This window comes from Rhinatrema bivittatum, chromosome 11, assembly GCF_901001135.1.
Source record: "Rhinatrema bivittatum chromosome 11, aRhiBiv1.1, whole genome shotgun sequence".
Classification (NCBI taxonomy): Eukaryota; Metazoa; Chordata; class Amphibia; order Gymnophiona; family Rhinatrematidae; genus Rhinatrema; species Rhinatrema bivittatum.
In genome coordinates, this window is record NC_042625.1 from 59,834,182 (window position 1) to 59,849,163 (window position 14,982).

A 14,982-nucleotide genomic window follows, 5' to 3' on the forward strand; every position below is an offset into this window, starting at 1 on the left:
AACTAAACAGAAAACCAATATTACCCTTCCTTTCAATCACAATGACCAAAACACCTTCATCCCACTGTTGTGCATATGTTGTACTACCTCCTGTGCTCTTCCTTTCACAACCTTTAATGGTGCATGAACTCTTTCTGCATGGCTCTGGTAAATAGGAAAAAGCATCATTCTTCCATATCTCAAATATGATTTTCTCTAGAACCACCAAGTACAACTCTGTCACTCTTCATTTTGTTTCTTTATATGCACAACACAAGGCAAACGTAAAGCTAAAGTAATGGAGTTCAAATTCTGCCATATACTGAGCATAAAATGATCCTTGGATACCTTTATCTATACTACAGAGGTGGAATTATGGACAGTAGAAAACCTTTCTGTCTTTCCCACTTTTCCTTCTTATAAAAGGTGATGATACTGGTTAATCATGGTCATAAAATGAGCAAAAGCTGAAGGGAAGCACTTAGTATTATAGGTCAAAGAGGGATACTCAATACAGTTTGTAGGCCCTATAGTCTTACTACGGAACGGCTGGCCTATGAGGAAAGGCTAAGGAAGTTAGGACTGTTCAGTTTGGAGAAGAGACTACTGAGGGGGATATGATAGAGATCTACAAAATCATGAAAGGACTTGAACAGGTTAATATAAATCGGTTATTTACTCTCTCAGATAATAGAAGGACTAGGGGGCATTCCATGAAGTTAGCAAGTAGCTCATTTGAAACAAATCAAATACAATTCTTTTTCACTCAGCGCAGTTAAGGTCTGGAATTCATTGCCAGAGGATGTGGTTACAATGGTTAGTGTAACTGGGTTTAAAAATGGTTTGTATAAATTCTTAGAGGAAAAATCCATAAATTGCTATTAATTAATAAGCCATAGTAGCTCGTGATTTATTTAATGTTTGGGTACTTGCCAGGTATTTGTGACCTGGATTGGCCACTGTTGGAAACAGGATACTGGGCTTGATGGACCCTTGGTCTGACCCAGTATGGCATATCTTATGTTCTTATGTACTGTAACCTAATCATGAGAATCCAGTGTTTCAACCAAATTGTGTTGGTTCCATTATATACCACTATATGATGTGTCAGAGATGTGCCTTTCATTTACTTATCTATTTAAAAGGCAAAAATGGACAATTTTGAAAAAGTTAAAATAAAATAAACGAATATAGTGCAGACACACAGTCCTGACTGCTATTGAGTGGCAAAATTGGGAAGTGCCTGCAGCGCCCATGGGCAAGGGGATTCATGCAGCTAGTGGCCTTCCTACCGATATTTCTGCGTACTGGCAGTGGGCGTGGTTTTACATGTATGGGCATTCGTCTGAAGGGAGGGGGCGGTGCTTACTGAAGGAATCCAGGGCATGTGACTGTCCCAATCTGTTTTCCTGGGTTCAGAGCGGCACATCCCTCTAGCTCTGGGGAGCAAGCCCGAGGTGCACAGCCCTTGCCTCTCTCACACAGTTGGGGGTTCTATAATATGGAGGGCGTCACTCACAGGGTCTCTCTCTTCTCTCCTCAGTCTCTTCGGAGCAGATTGAGCACCTGCATCGGCGGTTCAAGCAGTTGAGTGGAGGTCAAGCAACCATCCGGTATGTATTTTTCCTTGGGCGTGGATTGGATTGCTGCTGCTTTTCCTGAGTATGATTGTGTATTCATTTTGGGGGATGGGGGAGGAGGACTCTCTTATGCCACCTTTTTTTCATTTACTCTGCTAAGCAAGTACAAAATGCTATTCTCAGCCTTTGAGCCCGCTTTAATAAGCTGGGCTAAAGCTGCCACGGGTTGTTGCGCATACTTGCATGGAGTTTTGCATGCGTTTTTCCTTCGCTAGCCTTATGCGGGTATGTAATAAAGTGTTCAGCGGGGAAAACCGCGGGCATAGACCCGCTTTAAAACATGTGGCTGGTTTAATGCGCGTGCATGCAAATGAGGCAATTAACTAGTCAAGGGCTTGCAGGGAGCCGCGCATGGGTTAGTGCGGGTTTTCGAATGTGGGTTTTTTTAGTGACTGGGTCAGGGCTGGAGTTAAGTTAAAGCGCCTGTCTGGAGAGCGGTTTATTCTGGGGTAAGCATGGATTACCTTCACTGTTTCTGGATGTTTGGAACATTTTTGTGGGTCAGCTGTAGAAATCTCTGCTGCGTTCCAGCGCCTGCTTGCAGCCGCCGGTGCAGCTGCCACATGTTCGGAGAAGGAACATGAAGGGGGTTAGACGTTGCACTGCCCACCTTCAGTTCCACTCCCAGACCATTAACTTCCTCACCGTTTTATAAAAAGGGAAGGCTTTCACCCCAAGAGTCACTCACAAGTCACCACATTAATGTGGGTTTCAGCGTGGGTTATCACATAGGACTGTGAGCGCGCATTTTTTGCATCTGTTTTCGTACGGGTTTCGCATTTGCATGGATTTTCTGTACGCATCTCATTTGCATTCAGGCACTTCATTATATCCCGTGTGTTTTTGTTGCGTGCGCTAAAAAAACTACACACCGACAACTAGCGCCGATTTCACCGCGGATCTTATTACATCAACCCCTTTGTCTCCAGTTGGGAGAGAACAACATCGTCCTCATTAATATTATTTTATCATTTACATAACACTCTAAACCAGGATGCTCTACAAGAAATTACATACAGTCTTTGCCCAACAAGCTTACAATCCAAGGCCCTGATTTTAAAAAGCATTTACTCGAGTATGTAGGCTTTTGAAAATTGATACACAGGGCCGGTGCTATTTTTTTGCTCCCTGTGTGAAAAATTACTGTGCTCCCCCCCCCCAATTCATTCAGTGCCTGTCCCGGGGCTATCAAATAAAGCTGAGCTCCACCTGTAATCTATATTTTTAAAAACTGACAAGCCCCCCCAGAATCCATGGATAAGGAAGTGTATTAGGTACTCTAGGCAAACCTTACAACCTTGCACACACGTGCGCCCCCCCCCCCCCCCCCCACACACACAAACACATTCCCACACCCTTTACAGACACACCAATTATGCATTTATAACAGATTTTACATGAAAAAGAACATTCAAGAGTAGTCTTCTGATGCAAAAATATCACTTACAACATGCATATTATATTTACATGCACTCCTGTGGTGCCAACCAGAAAACTCTGCAAACAAAAAAAGACACTTTTAGCTCCTATGGAATTAGACATTTTGTAATTCGTACTGGATGCAAGCTTGGTCCTCAGAAAGCCATGAACAAAGATAATTACCATTACAATATAGTAAACCTCCCATACTAAAACAACCCTAGCAACCTTATCTATGAAAAGGCAACACTGCACATATTACACCAGGCCCCAGAATACCAATAAAAGTTCTTATTAGGAAACCAGACTGCTATATATCCCTACACAGAAATTACATGCTAGCAAAATACCTCTCCTCGATCACATGTGCAGAACACAGAGAGACCCTGACCAAATACAGAATGAAGAGATCAGAAAGTATAAACTGAAACACGCTGAGAAGAACTGAACTGAAACCCACAAGCCAGCCTCTACATGCAGAGCAACAATGGAACAACAGAAACATTACCATTCTTCATAAAAACAAATAAAATCAAGAAATATAAAACATTAATCATAATAGTAAAGTCATATTCATAAAAAGAATATTTCAAACCAGTTAATGAATAGAATACTGAAAATTTCCAAAACACCAAAAGTTTTTTTAAAATCTGAAGAATAAAAAGTCCAATTAAAAAATGTTCTATTCTCCCCCCACAAAAAAAAAAAGATACAAAATTGCGGAATCATCAAATTACACCCAATAATTAAAACTAATAAGGATTTAGAAATCTGCTCTCCATACCTGGGATCTGATTTCCAGTCACCCTGAGATTGTCATGGATTGGGAGAGGTAGGGCCGCACAAATTTCATCTTCTCTCTCACACATATGCACTATAACACATTCATTCTCTCACACTCTCCCTCTCTCTAACAAACATAGGCTGCCTCTCTCTCACAGATACATTATGCATGTGTGTGTATACATGCGGGCCTGTGAGAGCCTATATGTGACACATAGGCTCTCACAGGCACAAAACATACACAAACACACAAGCTCTCACACAGACACATTCACAGGCACAGGTTCTCACACAGACACACACACATGCACACACAAATAGGCTCTCAGACACACACAGGCTCTACTCATTCACACATACATACAAGCTCACATGCATGGTCTCCTGTTATCATCGGGACGTGGTGAGATGAGCTTCATCATGGTCCTGCAGGCCTCTTGTCCTGTTGTCTTCGGGCTGTGGAGGGATGAGCTCCATCACAGCCCTGAGGGCCTCCTGCTATCTTCGGGCCGTAGAGCCCACCAATTTTCCTGCTTGGGTGGGAAGGGAGTGGAAGCTGTGCGCGGGCATGTGTATGAGCATACCCGGAAGAGGGGTCTCTCCTTCAGTCGCCGGTGTTCTCTCCTTCTTCGGCTGCCAGCTGGTTAGACTCTGCTGGAGGCCCGCCACCTCCCCAGGTGTGCCATTCCATGCAAATGCAAGGTATGCACACCCGGTCGCGTCGGGCCTGTTGCTACAAAATATACCATTGAATTGTCTATAGGATTTACTCGCATTAAGTGCATTTTATCTGTGGGAAAAAAGCTGAGTGCATCTGAGTGATAAAATCAGCTCTTACTGCCCTCACTAGGGACTCAGCATGTTGGGAATGTTGCCCCCACCATACATACAACCAGAATTGTGGAGCTCGAAACCACAATCAGTAGACGTAGGACAGACAAATTCCTTTTCTGAAAAGAAATTTTACCTCGCACCAGCACAGAAAGAACTACGGTCTCCTAAAAGTTTCCTGATATTGTAAAGTTTCTTCATGGAAACCAGGAACTCACGAAGGCTCCTAGTATACAAAATTACTTAGCTGTGTAACTGGCTAATATTTGGAGTCATTCAACCCAAGGCCCTATTTCTTGTGCTGTAATAAAGATCTTTGGTCTAGCTCACGGGATATTCAGCTTGGTGTCACAAAGACAGATTCCTGTGAGGAATTTTCTGTATATACTACAATTGAAGCCTTGTTGATTAGCGCTACTGCTCAAGTTTCAAACTTGTGTTAATTCAACCCCTATATGTATCTATTACTATGTGTCCAATATTTTTCTGCATGCCCCTGCATGCCTTTTGCTCTTGGTGTGTTTTATTTACAGTGCAAATAAACCAACTATATTCCATATTCACAATTCCAGCTCAGTAAATCAAACTCAAACAGGTCAGCTATCTTGAAGGGGCTGCCTTTCCCGTTTTACTCACAGTCAGTCCACAAGCTGCTCTCTCCTAGGGTCTGAGGCCTCCCTTTGCTCTCTTCCTCTGTCCCGGGGCAGAGGAAACAGCCAGTACCCAGAATTGTCTTTCTTAAGGTGGAACGGGTCCATATAGCTAAGCCCTGTCCTTAAGGTGTTCTGGGGTCTCTGGGTATATACTACCCTGTCACATACCCTCCTCCTTAGCTAAACAATACAGGGTTGAGTGCTTGCCTGTGCCAGGGCTACCTCTTTGTTCTGCTTGGTGGTCCATGGGCCAGCCCCACCTACCTGCAGGCCCGAGCCTGGGGGAACACAGTGCAATGATGGGGAAGGGCCCCGAATGGACGCCGGCAGGATGCCGTGTTCTGCCTTCTTCCGACACCACAGCTCTCCTCAGGCCCTTCTAAGTTACGCGCACGCCCGACACTGACTCATTTAAAGAACCCACGGCGGCAGGAAAAGGCCAGCAGTGCCCGATGGTGACCTCACTAATAAAGGCTCCTCCTTGCCTTGGCAATAGTTCTACTACTGTAAGTAGAGGAGTTGCCTCAGCATCCCTGCCTAATTCTTGGTCTTCATCATTGTGGTCAGTCTTCAGTTCTTTGTGTGGTCTTTGTCTTGTTGTCAGTCTTCAGTTCTCCTGTCTCCTTGCCCCACCTGTGCACAGCAGAACACGCTGTCGGGCCAACCCTGTGGTGTTACAGCCATTGCCAGCCCCAGGGAACCCTGGACCCACTTGTCCACCAACTGTGAATCTCTCCCTCTCAGACAGCACCCAGGGCCAGTGCAAGGGTATTAGGCACCTTAGGCAAACCTTACAGTCTGGCGCCCCCTCCCCATACACAATTTTAAATTATGCATTTATAACATATTTTACATGAATAATGACATTCTGAGGTAAAATTAATATACAAGTTGTTGTGATAATTTCATGCACTGTTGTGATGCCAACAAGAAAACTTTGCATCTTGGAATTCATATGGCATCATACCTATTGTGATATATTTTGGCATGGTCCTCCCGTATCAACACAGTACTATTTGCCAACACTCAAAGAATAACAACCCCACCTATGAAAAAGAATACACAAATATTACACCAGAAACGAAAATATCAATACACCTATCAGGAAAACAGAACAGGCCAAGCTACTACAGATCCCTACAGAGAAACCACATGCTAAAAGAGTGCTTCATCTCAGTCTTTGCATGCAGAACACAAACCCTCACCAAATACAGAATAAAGCCTCATAAAGTATAAATAGAAATGTGCAGACAAAAACTGAACTGTAAAATGCATCATGCCAGACTCTATACAGTGTAACAATTGAAAAACAAAAATTTCACCATTCCTTGTGAAACAAATCAATAAAATCAAGATATATAAATCATCATAATTATAAAATCATACAAATAAAATAATTTCAAAACAACTGATGAATAGAATATCCAATAATTAAAGACTCGTGCATATTTTGAAAGCTTTACAAAACACTAATAAAATATTTCAAACAGTAGACACATCACATACTACCCAATAATTAAAATGGTAGTCAATCAAGAAAAATGAACTTAAAAAGCCACCTTTACTTACCCTCTCCAGCAGTTCTCCTACTCCTTTCCCTTGCAGGCCACACCAGAAGCAGCAGTAGCTGCTGAAGCTGTCCTCACAGTCCTCTTCCTTAGGGACCACAACCAGTCTCTTCTCTCTCTCTCTCACACACACACACACACCAGTCACACCCTCAGGACCAGTTTCTGTCTCTCACACACCAATCATCTCCCCAACCAGTCTCTCTCTCTCTCACACACACACAAGCACACACATACCAGTCATCTCCCTGATCAGTCTCTCTCACACATACACACATCACGTCCCTGGCCAGTCTCTCTCAATCTCACAATGCTCTCACTCTCCCTTACTTACACACAGGCTTTCAATCACACACATGCTCTCTCTATTTCACTTACACACAAGCTCTCAATCAACACATGTTCTCTCTATTTCACTTACACACAAGCTCTCAATCAACACATGTTCTATCTCACTTACAAACAGGCTCAATCACACACATGCCCTCTCTCACAGCCACAAGCCAGCCAAAAACATGCTCCATCTCTCTCGCGCACACACACATCGGCACACTCAAGCACCCTCCCTGTCTCACATACACATTACTCTCTCACAGAAGCACCTTGCTTTCAGACTTGCAGCATGATTTTTCACTTTTACTAAAAGTGAAAGTGATGCTCCCAACCGTTAAATAAGAAATGACCCCCTTCCTTCAGGTTCTGTCCTCCCAAGGGACAGCCACCCACACCGTACAGCTTCTCTTGTTTTATGCTTTCAGACAATAAAGCAAGTGTCTTTCTTCAAACTATCAGTCGTATGATTTTTCATGTGGGAGATATGGAACAGAAAGTCATCCTTAGTCAGCTTCCCTTTTAAATGGGAAGATTCCAGTCTTAGTCATTTAAAAATATACATTTTCTAAAGGCTTAAAAAAAAAAAAAGCCAAACCGTTTCAGATTGGAACTATTCTAGTCTTCATGCTTAAATTATGCTTAAAAAAAAAAAAAAACCCCACCTGGCATCAGTATCTTAAATTTGTGATTTTGCTGAGATGAACATTTTAAATACTTTAAATTTTTTTTTTGCTTTAGTATTTGTCTCTACCCACTTTAAGTTAAATTTTATTTCATGGACACGCAGTGTCGGGTCTCTGTGTCTATGGTGGCCTGCATGGCGACAGGCCTCTGGATAGGAAGACTCCGTGCCACAGGCTGGAGGCCAGCCTGGAAGCTGGTGGTATAGGGCCCTGTCTCACACACAGAAGCACCATTCCTTTCCTTTCTCACATACACACACACAGAAGCTCCATTCCTTTCTCACATACACATCACATACACCCAAACAGAAGCTCCATTCCTCTCACATCACATACACACCACATACACCCACACAGAAACACACACACACAGAAAGAAGATCGGCGCAGCCGGAAACTTCGGCCATATGATGAGCTAGACCGGCCCACCAGGGGAAGCCCAATCCCCTGATAGGCCTATCCACCCCTGGTGCTGGTGGCCTTCAGCCCCTAACATGTGACAGGGGCTATCGGTGCCATTGGTTGGCCCCTGTCACATGGTAGGGGCTAAAGGCCACCAGCGCCATTTTGGTTAGTGGCAGCAGAGGCCCCGGAAGCGGCAGATCACTCCTGGGCCCTCCGCTGGACCACCAGGGGGGCATCGGGAGGGTGGCCCGACGGGGGGGGGAGGCAGGGTAAGGCGGGGGCTCGGCAGAATTTTGAAGGGGCACTTTTTGCCCCTTCAAAATTCTGCCGCCTGAAGTGGCCAAGAGCGGCGGCGCCCCCTAAATCTCAGCGCCCTAGGCACAGGCCTAGCTTGCCTAGTGGTTCCACAGGCCCTGCCTATAATTCACCAGATAGGGCCTGTGACCTATCAGCTAAAGCTGCTGCTGCCCACCTTGGGCATACATAATGTTTTTTCATGTATCCTTATTAAACCCATTAATATTACCTGGCCTTCTAGGGCACCTCCAGAACCTCAAGAAGTAACCAGAAATGATAGCATGGTCTATGAAGTGGAAGAAATTTTGGACTCTCAGAGCAGAGGCAAGAAATGGGAATACCTCCTTTCGTGGAAGGGTTATGGTCCAGAGGAGAACTCTTGGGAACCCACTTCTAACATCCTGGACCCTAATCTATTAAGATAATTTAATGTGCTTCATCCCAAGAGACCGAGACCCTCAGGGAGGGGGCTTAAGATGGGGGTATTGTTGCGTTTGGCAGTCCACAGGCATGACCTGCAGACTGCTATACTTACCTCCAGCCCCAAGCCCAGTGGAACATAGTCCAATGCCAGTCTTGCTGGGCAGACTGGATGGGCCGTTTGGTCTTCTTCTGCCATCATTTCTATGTTTCTATGTTTCTATAATGTTCCTAAATTGACACTGACAGGCCGCCACACTCAGAGAACCTTTAAAGAAGCTACAACTTCAGAAAAGAGAAAAGAAAGGGGTCGAGGAAGTACATTTCATAGAGGGCTTACATCTGTCCATAAGGCAATGGGTACAGCAACATACCAAGCTTACCCTTGAATTGGCCATTGAGTTGGCTGATGCCTTCCATCAAGCCTAACTCGCAACAGGGAATCCTGGGTATGATTGAGGAAAAGGACGTGGAAAACACTGTTGCTCTAAAGGTTAGGCTGGAAATCCAAGCCAATATCCATGGCCTCACCTCCTGCATACCAACAGTCTTTGGCAAAATGGCCTTACCTTCCACAAGTGAAACTATTTCAGGAGCTTACTGGATGTCCTCTGAATGTCAAGACAGAGTTTCGCTGCTTTGAGGACTGTTGCTGGGTCCCCCTATTCTCCTTGTTAGGATCAGGTATCTGGATGCTAAATCCCTCTATCCTCAACATACCCCAGGATTCCCTGTTGCGAGTTGGGCTTGATGGAAGGCATCAGCCAACTCAATGGCCAATTCAAGGGTAAGCTTGGTATGTTGCTGTACCCATTGCCTTATGGACAGATGTAAGCCCTCTATGAAATGTTCAAGCAAGACTAAGTCGGCCATTTGTCAGTCTGACTTCACATTAGGCTGAAGCCATTTCCACTCAAGGTCCTTGAGATAATGAAAAAGATTCCTAAGGCTCTCTCTGAAGTGGAGGGTCCCTTTCTGGAACCACAGTCAATATATCTCCGAATTATACCCAGCCCTTTCAAGTATAGCCACCTTGATATCTGGATAATTAGCCCACGCATCTGGGTTTGCAATCTGATCCACTGCTTGGCTGGGGCCAGTCAACAGGTTTTATCAAATAATAAGGGCAAGTATATGATAAATTTCAAATAAACCTAAACATTAATTTAAAAGTATTTTTTATTCTTTTGAACAATTTACAGATCAATAATTTACATATCAACAATTAAATATACAACAAACCATAAGAAGTGTCATGAAAATAAATAAATAAATCACAAACACATACACACCAAAACACTTACTCCCATATACATCAACAGCAAGTTATAAAATAATTCCAAAGAATAAAATCTAAACATATGCAGTTTTTTTCAATGGCATTAACAGTCTAGGGAAGTCATTTTTGTTTAAGCCAATATATTTTTTTTTACTGAGCCAGTCAACTGGTTTCCCAGATCAGTGTGCTGCAGCAGTCAAAAAAGCAAGGAGAATATTAGGAATTATTAGAAGGGAAAGGTGAATAAAACAGAAAATGTCATAATGTCTCGGTATCGCTCCATGGTGAGATTGCACCTTGAGTACTGTGTTCCATTCTGGTTGACGCATCTCTAAGAAGATATAAATGTACTAGAGAAGGTACAGAGAAAGCAACCAAAATGATAAAGGGGATGAAACAGCTCCCCTATGAGGAAAGTCTAAAGAGAATAGGGAAGTTCATCTTGAAGAAGAGATGGCTGAGGGGGGATATGATGAAGGTCTACAAAATCATGAGGACTAGAAGGGGTAAATGTGAATCGGTTGTTTACGCTTTCGGATAATAGAAGGACTAGGGGACACTCCATGAAGTTAGCAGATAGCACATTTAAAACAAATCGGAGAAAATTATTTTTCACGCAACACCCATTAAAATCTAGCATTCATTGTAAGAGGATGTGGTTAAAGCAGTTAATTCAGCTGGGTGTAAAAAAAGGTTTGGACAAGTTCCTGCAGGAGAAATCCATAAACGGCTATTGGTCAAGTTTATTAACAGGTCGATTTTAAAAACAGGTTGATTTTAAAAGCATTGCTCACACAAAAATACCCACATGCATGCACATATGTGGGCTACGCATGAGCAATGCAGATTTTAAAAAGCCACAAAATATGCGCATATGTACTTGTATATGCATAAGGAATAAGGGGGTGCTCTTTGGTGGGGCAAAGACTTATGTTCGTAACTCCAAAAACGGCAGTGTGCACACGTTAGATATCCACATAACTTTACTGCTGCTTCTGATGAGAAGCACGCCTATAGATCTCAAGTTTTAGGGTTTATAGAAAAGAGTGAGGGGTCCAGGTCAACTGGGTGACATGTAGGATGAAGAATTAGAGAGGTCTAAACGACTTTGCTGTTAAATGGCAAACCAGTGGACTAATTGCAAAACTGGAAATGTGCCTTGCATGAGCATGTTTTGAAATTCACTGTCGAATGCACGTAAAAGCAGGCAAGGTCCTATGGAAGAAACAAGTGCGCTAGCTGTGCTTGAGTAATCTCTTAAAATTAGAAGCATACTTATGTGCAGTTTGTGCATTTTAAACATGCGTGCACAATTAAAAACTCCAGTGTATCCTTGCTCGCACACTGATACGCATGTGTATGGGCACATGCTTGTTTTAAAATCCACCTCTTAGGAAATAGCCACTGCTTATTACCGGCATTAGTAGCTTGGGATCTATTTAATGTTTATGTACTTGTATCTTGGATTGGCCACTGTTGGAAACAGAATGCTGGGTTTGATGGACCCTTGGTCTTATCCAGTATGGCTATTTCTTATGTTCTTAAATATGGTCCAGTCAGCCTAGGAACATCCGGCATTTGCAAGATGTACTTTGCATGATGTTTGTATGGTCCTTGAATAAATAAACGTTTTTTAAAAAAACAGCCCTGTATTGGAACCACAATTCCTGGAGTAGCCTCAACTTCTTTTACAGTCATGTATTCACCAATGGGAGTATAACAAATGGTTTCCAGCTATTTATCTGTAGTGGGTACCATTCTTAAAGAGAGTAATCCATCCTCAGAGCGGTCTGGTTAGCCTTGAACAATTGATGATTTACCGCCTGGTCTGCTACATCATCTGATCGATTAACGTGTCCAAAACACGCGCCCTAACAAACGCGAACCCGATAGCACCCATCAGATGTTAATTACATGTAGATCAGGAAATTAGCTATTAACCCCAATGCAGTAAAAGCACTGGGCGCCCAATACACACTTTTTAACACGGTAAATTTAACTCCAGCCTCGGAGGTGGAGTAAAGTCAGCTTGCAGTCAAAAGGCTCATGAAAAACATTTTAAAAATAGGCTCTCTGTAATGTGATAAGTGTGTCGTTCCCCCCCCCCCCCCCCCCCCCTTGGTATCATTGTGACACAATTTACTGCTTTTGGTGGAGAAAATAATTGTATATTTTCACATCATTTAAAAAAAACCTTTTTTTTTTTTTTTTTTTTAAATCGCTACACAATTTGGACATCGATAGCAAGATGTGCCTAATATTTTGCTGAGGTTGCAGAAATGAATTATAGCAAAAACAGAAGCAGGATCATATTGCGCACCCATTGCAATTGGGTGCCTGATGCAATAAACTATTGAGCTCTATGAATGCTCAATTCTCCGTTAACACGTCCTTTTTAATGCTGTCTCTCATTTATATATTGCATTGGGTGCCCATGGGATGTGGCTGCACGTGTATTAGGAAAATGGGCACTCAATAAAAGCACCCATTTTCAGCATGCGTCTTATTGCATTGGTCCCTTCTTGTTCAAGGTAGTAGCAGCTTCCTGGAAGGTGATAATTATCTGGATCATTAGTTTTATACATTTTGGGAAAAGTGGTATATGAAGAAAGTAAGCTAAACTAAACTAACTGTACCATCACCATGCAAAAGCACAGTCCTTTGAATAATGTCAGCTCAGACCCTATAATCAAATTCTAGCAAAACTACTTAGACAATAATGGTACATTTGGTGCAGCTCGGCTTTGAATATACTGTATCTTGCAACTTGACCTTTGCCCTCTGGGTATATGTATTTGTGTGGCATTCATACATGAATCCCTTTTTGTGAAACCAGTGGTCAAGTTAACATGGCCAACTGTCCTGCATTTTGGGTGATGTTCCCTCTTTACAGCTCAAAATGCCCATTTTTTTCCCACTCTGTCCAGCAAAAATATTCACCTGGCCTAAAATATTTTAATGAAATTTAAGAAATCCCAAAATATCCCACCAAATAATATTTTAAAATTGGCCATCCTAGTCTGAGCAGCGAAGAGAAAGCCTTCATAAACTTTGGTGGCTGATCTTCACATTTATTATCCTGTGCCTTGCCTCTTATGCATGGCCTATTACTGCATGGGATCCATGAAGTAAAACTAACCATTTGCCTGGCAAGTGACTGACTTGTTCGTGCCATCAGTCTTGTTGAAAAATCACACACCATATGGACAAAAATTTCATGGGGAAAGGGCACAGTGAGACAGAAGAAACATCATCAAGAAAGAACAAAAAAAAACCCTACAGAAATGATGGTCCAGAGCCAAAGAGAGAGCAAGGCTGGACCACAGCTGCAGGGTGTTTAATTTACTAAAAGAGAATTAAGAAACACCATGTCATTAACACGAAAATTATAATCATCTACTAGTTGTTTTCTTGATTCCTGTGCTGAAGATACCCCAAGGGGAACATGTTTCATCTATTAACTGGTTTAGTGCCAGCTGTCTGTTTGTGTGCAACTCTGAAGAGCACTTACTTACATCCATTATAGCAAGTCCAGAGTGCGCTCAAACCCATAATTTATAATGCTAAGTAGGTATATCCCACTCCTTAACACTTTGGTATGTGGAGTCAGGATTTTGGGGGCGATTGCTCTGAACCAGAGATAGTTAGCCTTGATTATGGAGCGGAGGGTGCTCGTGTGTGTCTGAGGTATGCTCAAGCCCTAGTCAGCTTTGATAAACTGTTTAGATTATTACAAAATGTAGTGATAAGACCTGGTGGGAGGGGGGATAGGTAGTAGATTTAATATGGGGTCTTGTATGCTCATCTATCCAGGATGGCAGAGAACCAAACAAGAAGAAAACAAAAACCGACTTGGATAAAGAATGATATCCTAGAAGTGGTCAAACGTTTACGGCTGTGTGAAGGAGGGTCTCTGAAAACCCTCCTTAACCAGTGGTGGACCAGGCATCTATCCTGGTCCACCTTAAAAGCTGGAGAAACAGATTGCTCTATGGACAGGGCCCCTGAGAGTAGGAATAAGAGTTTGGGCCCAGGTGGGAATAGGCAAGCTCCTTTGTCTCCAGGTAAAGGCAGCTCCTGAAACATTTCTGTCCTGAAGGTAAATGCTAAATGGGAATATTGCTGAAGATAAGCTGTTCATGTTGAACCATTTGTTTGTGAAGAATAAAGTTTTATGTAAAAAGAGCCAGAGTCTAGAGTGTCTCTATCCTCTGGGAAGTTACAGACAGCTTGGCTATCCTACAGGCTGGCAATGGGGATATATCCTCAACAGTGTGGACCAGAATAACTGGGCAGGTTGGATGGATTAATTGATCTACATTTGCCAACATTTACTATGGTGCTATGATAAGTAGCAGATGCATTATTTATCCAAATTTGAGATCATATCCCTCTTGCCTTCTATCCTCTGATTGCCCCCTTTTCTCCTCTGAAAAGTTTTAAAACAATTTAAAAAGAAAAGTTTAAAAAATTTAAAACATAAGAAGTACCATGCTGGGTCAGACCAACGGTCCATCTAGCCCAACATCCAGTGGCCAATCTGGCAGATTCCGAAGAGTAGATCCATTACATAAATGTGCTTTTAAAATGTATTTCATGTAAAGGGCATATATACATAACAGTCCTCCCTTCTCATTCTCTCTCTGCCAAACACTATTTCATGAATATATTTCCATCCCAGCATCCAGTCAG

The 14,982-nt window shown here is 42.8% G+C and overlaps 1 protein-coding gene across 1 annotated transcript in view; it reads left to right on the top strand.

Moving 5' to 3' along the window:
• TESC (tescalcin) overlaps positions 1 to 14,982 on the top strand; it is an 85,574-nt gene that overhangs the window by 41,333 nt on the left and 29,259 nt on the right. The window contains exon 2 of the mRNA XM_029620070.1: positions 1,523 to 1,592. Within this exon, the coding sequence (XP_029475930.1) occupies positions 1,523 to 1,592 (70 nt within the window). The remainder of the gene's footprint in view (positions 1 to 1,522; positions 1,593 to 14,982) is intronic.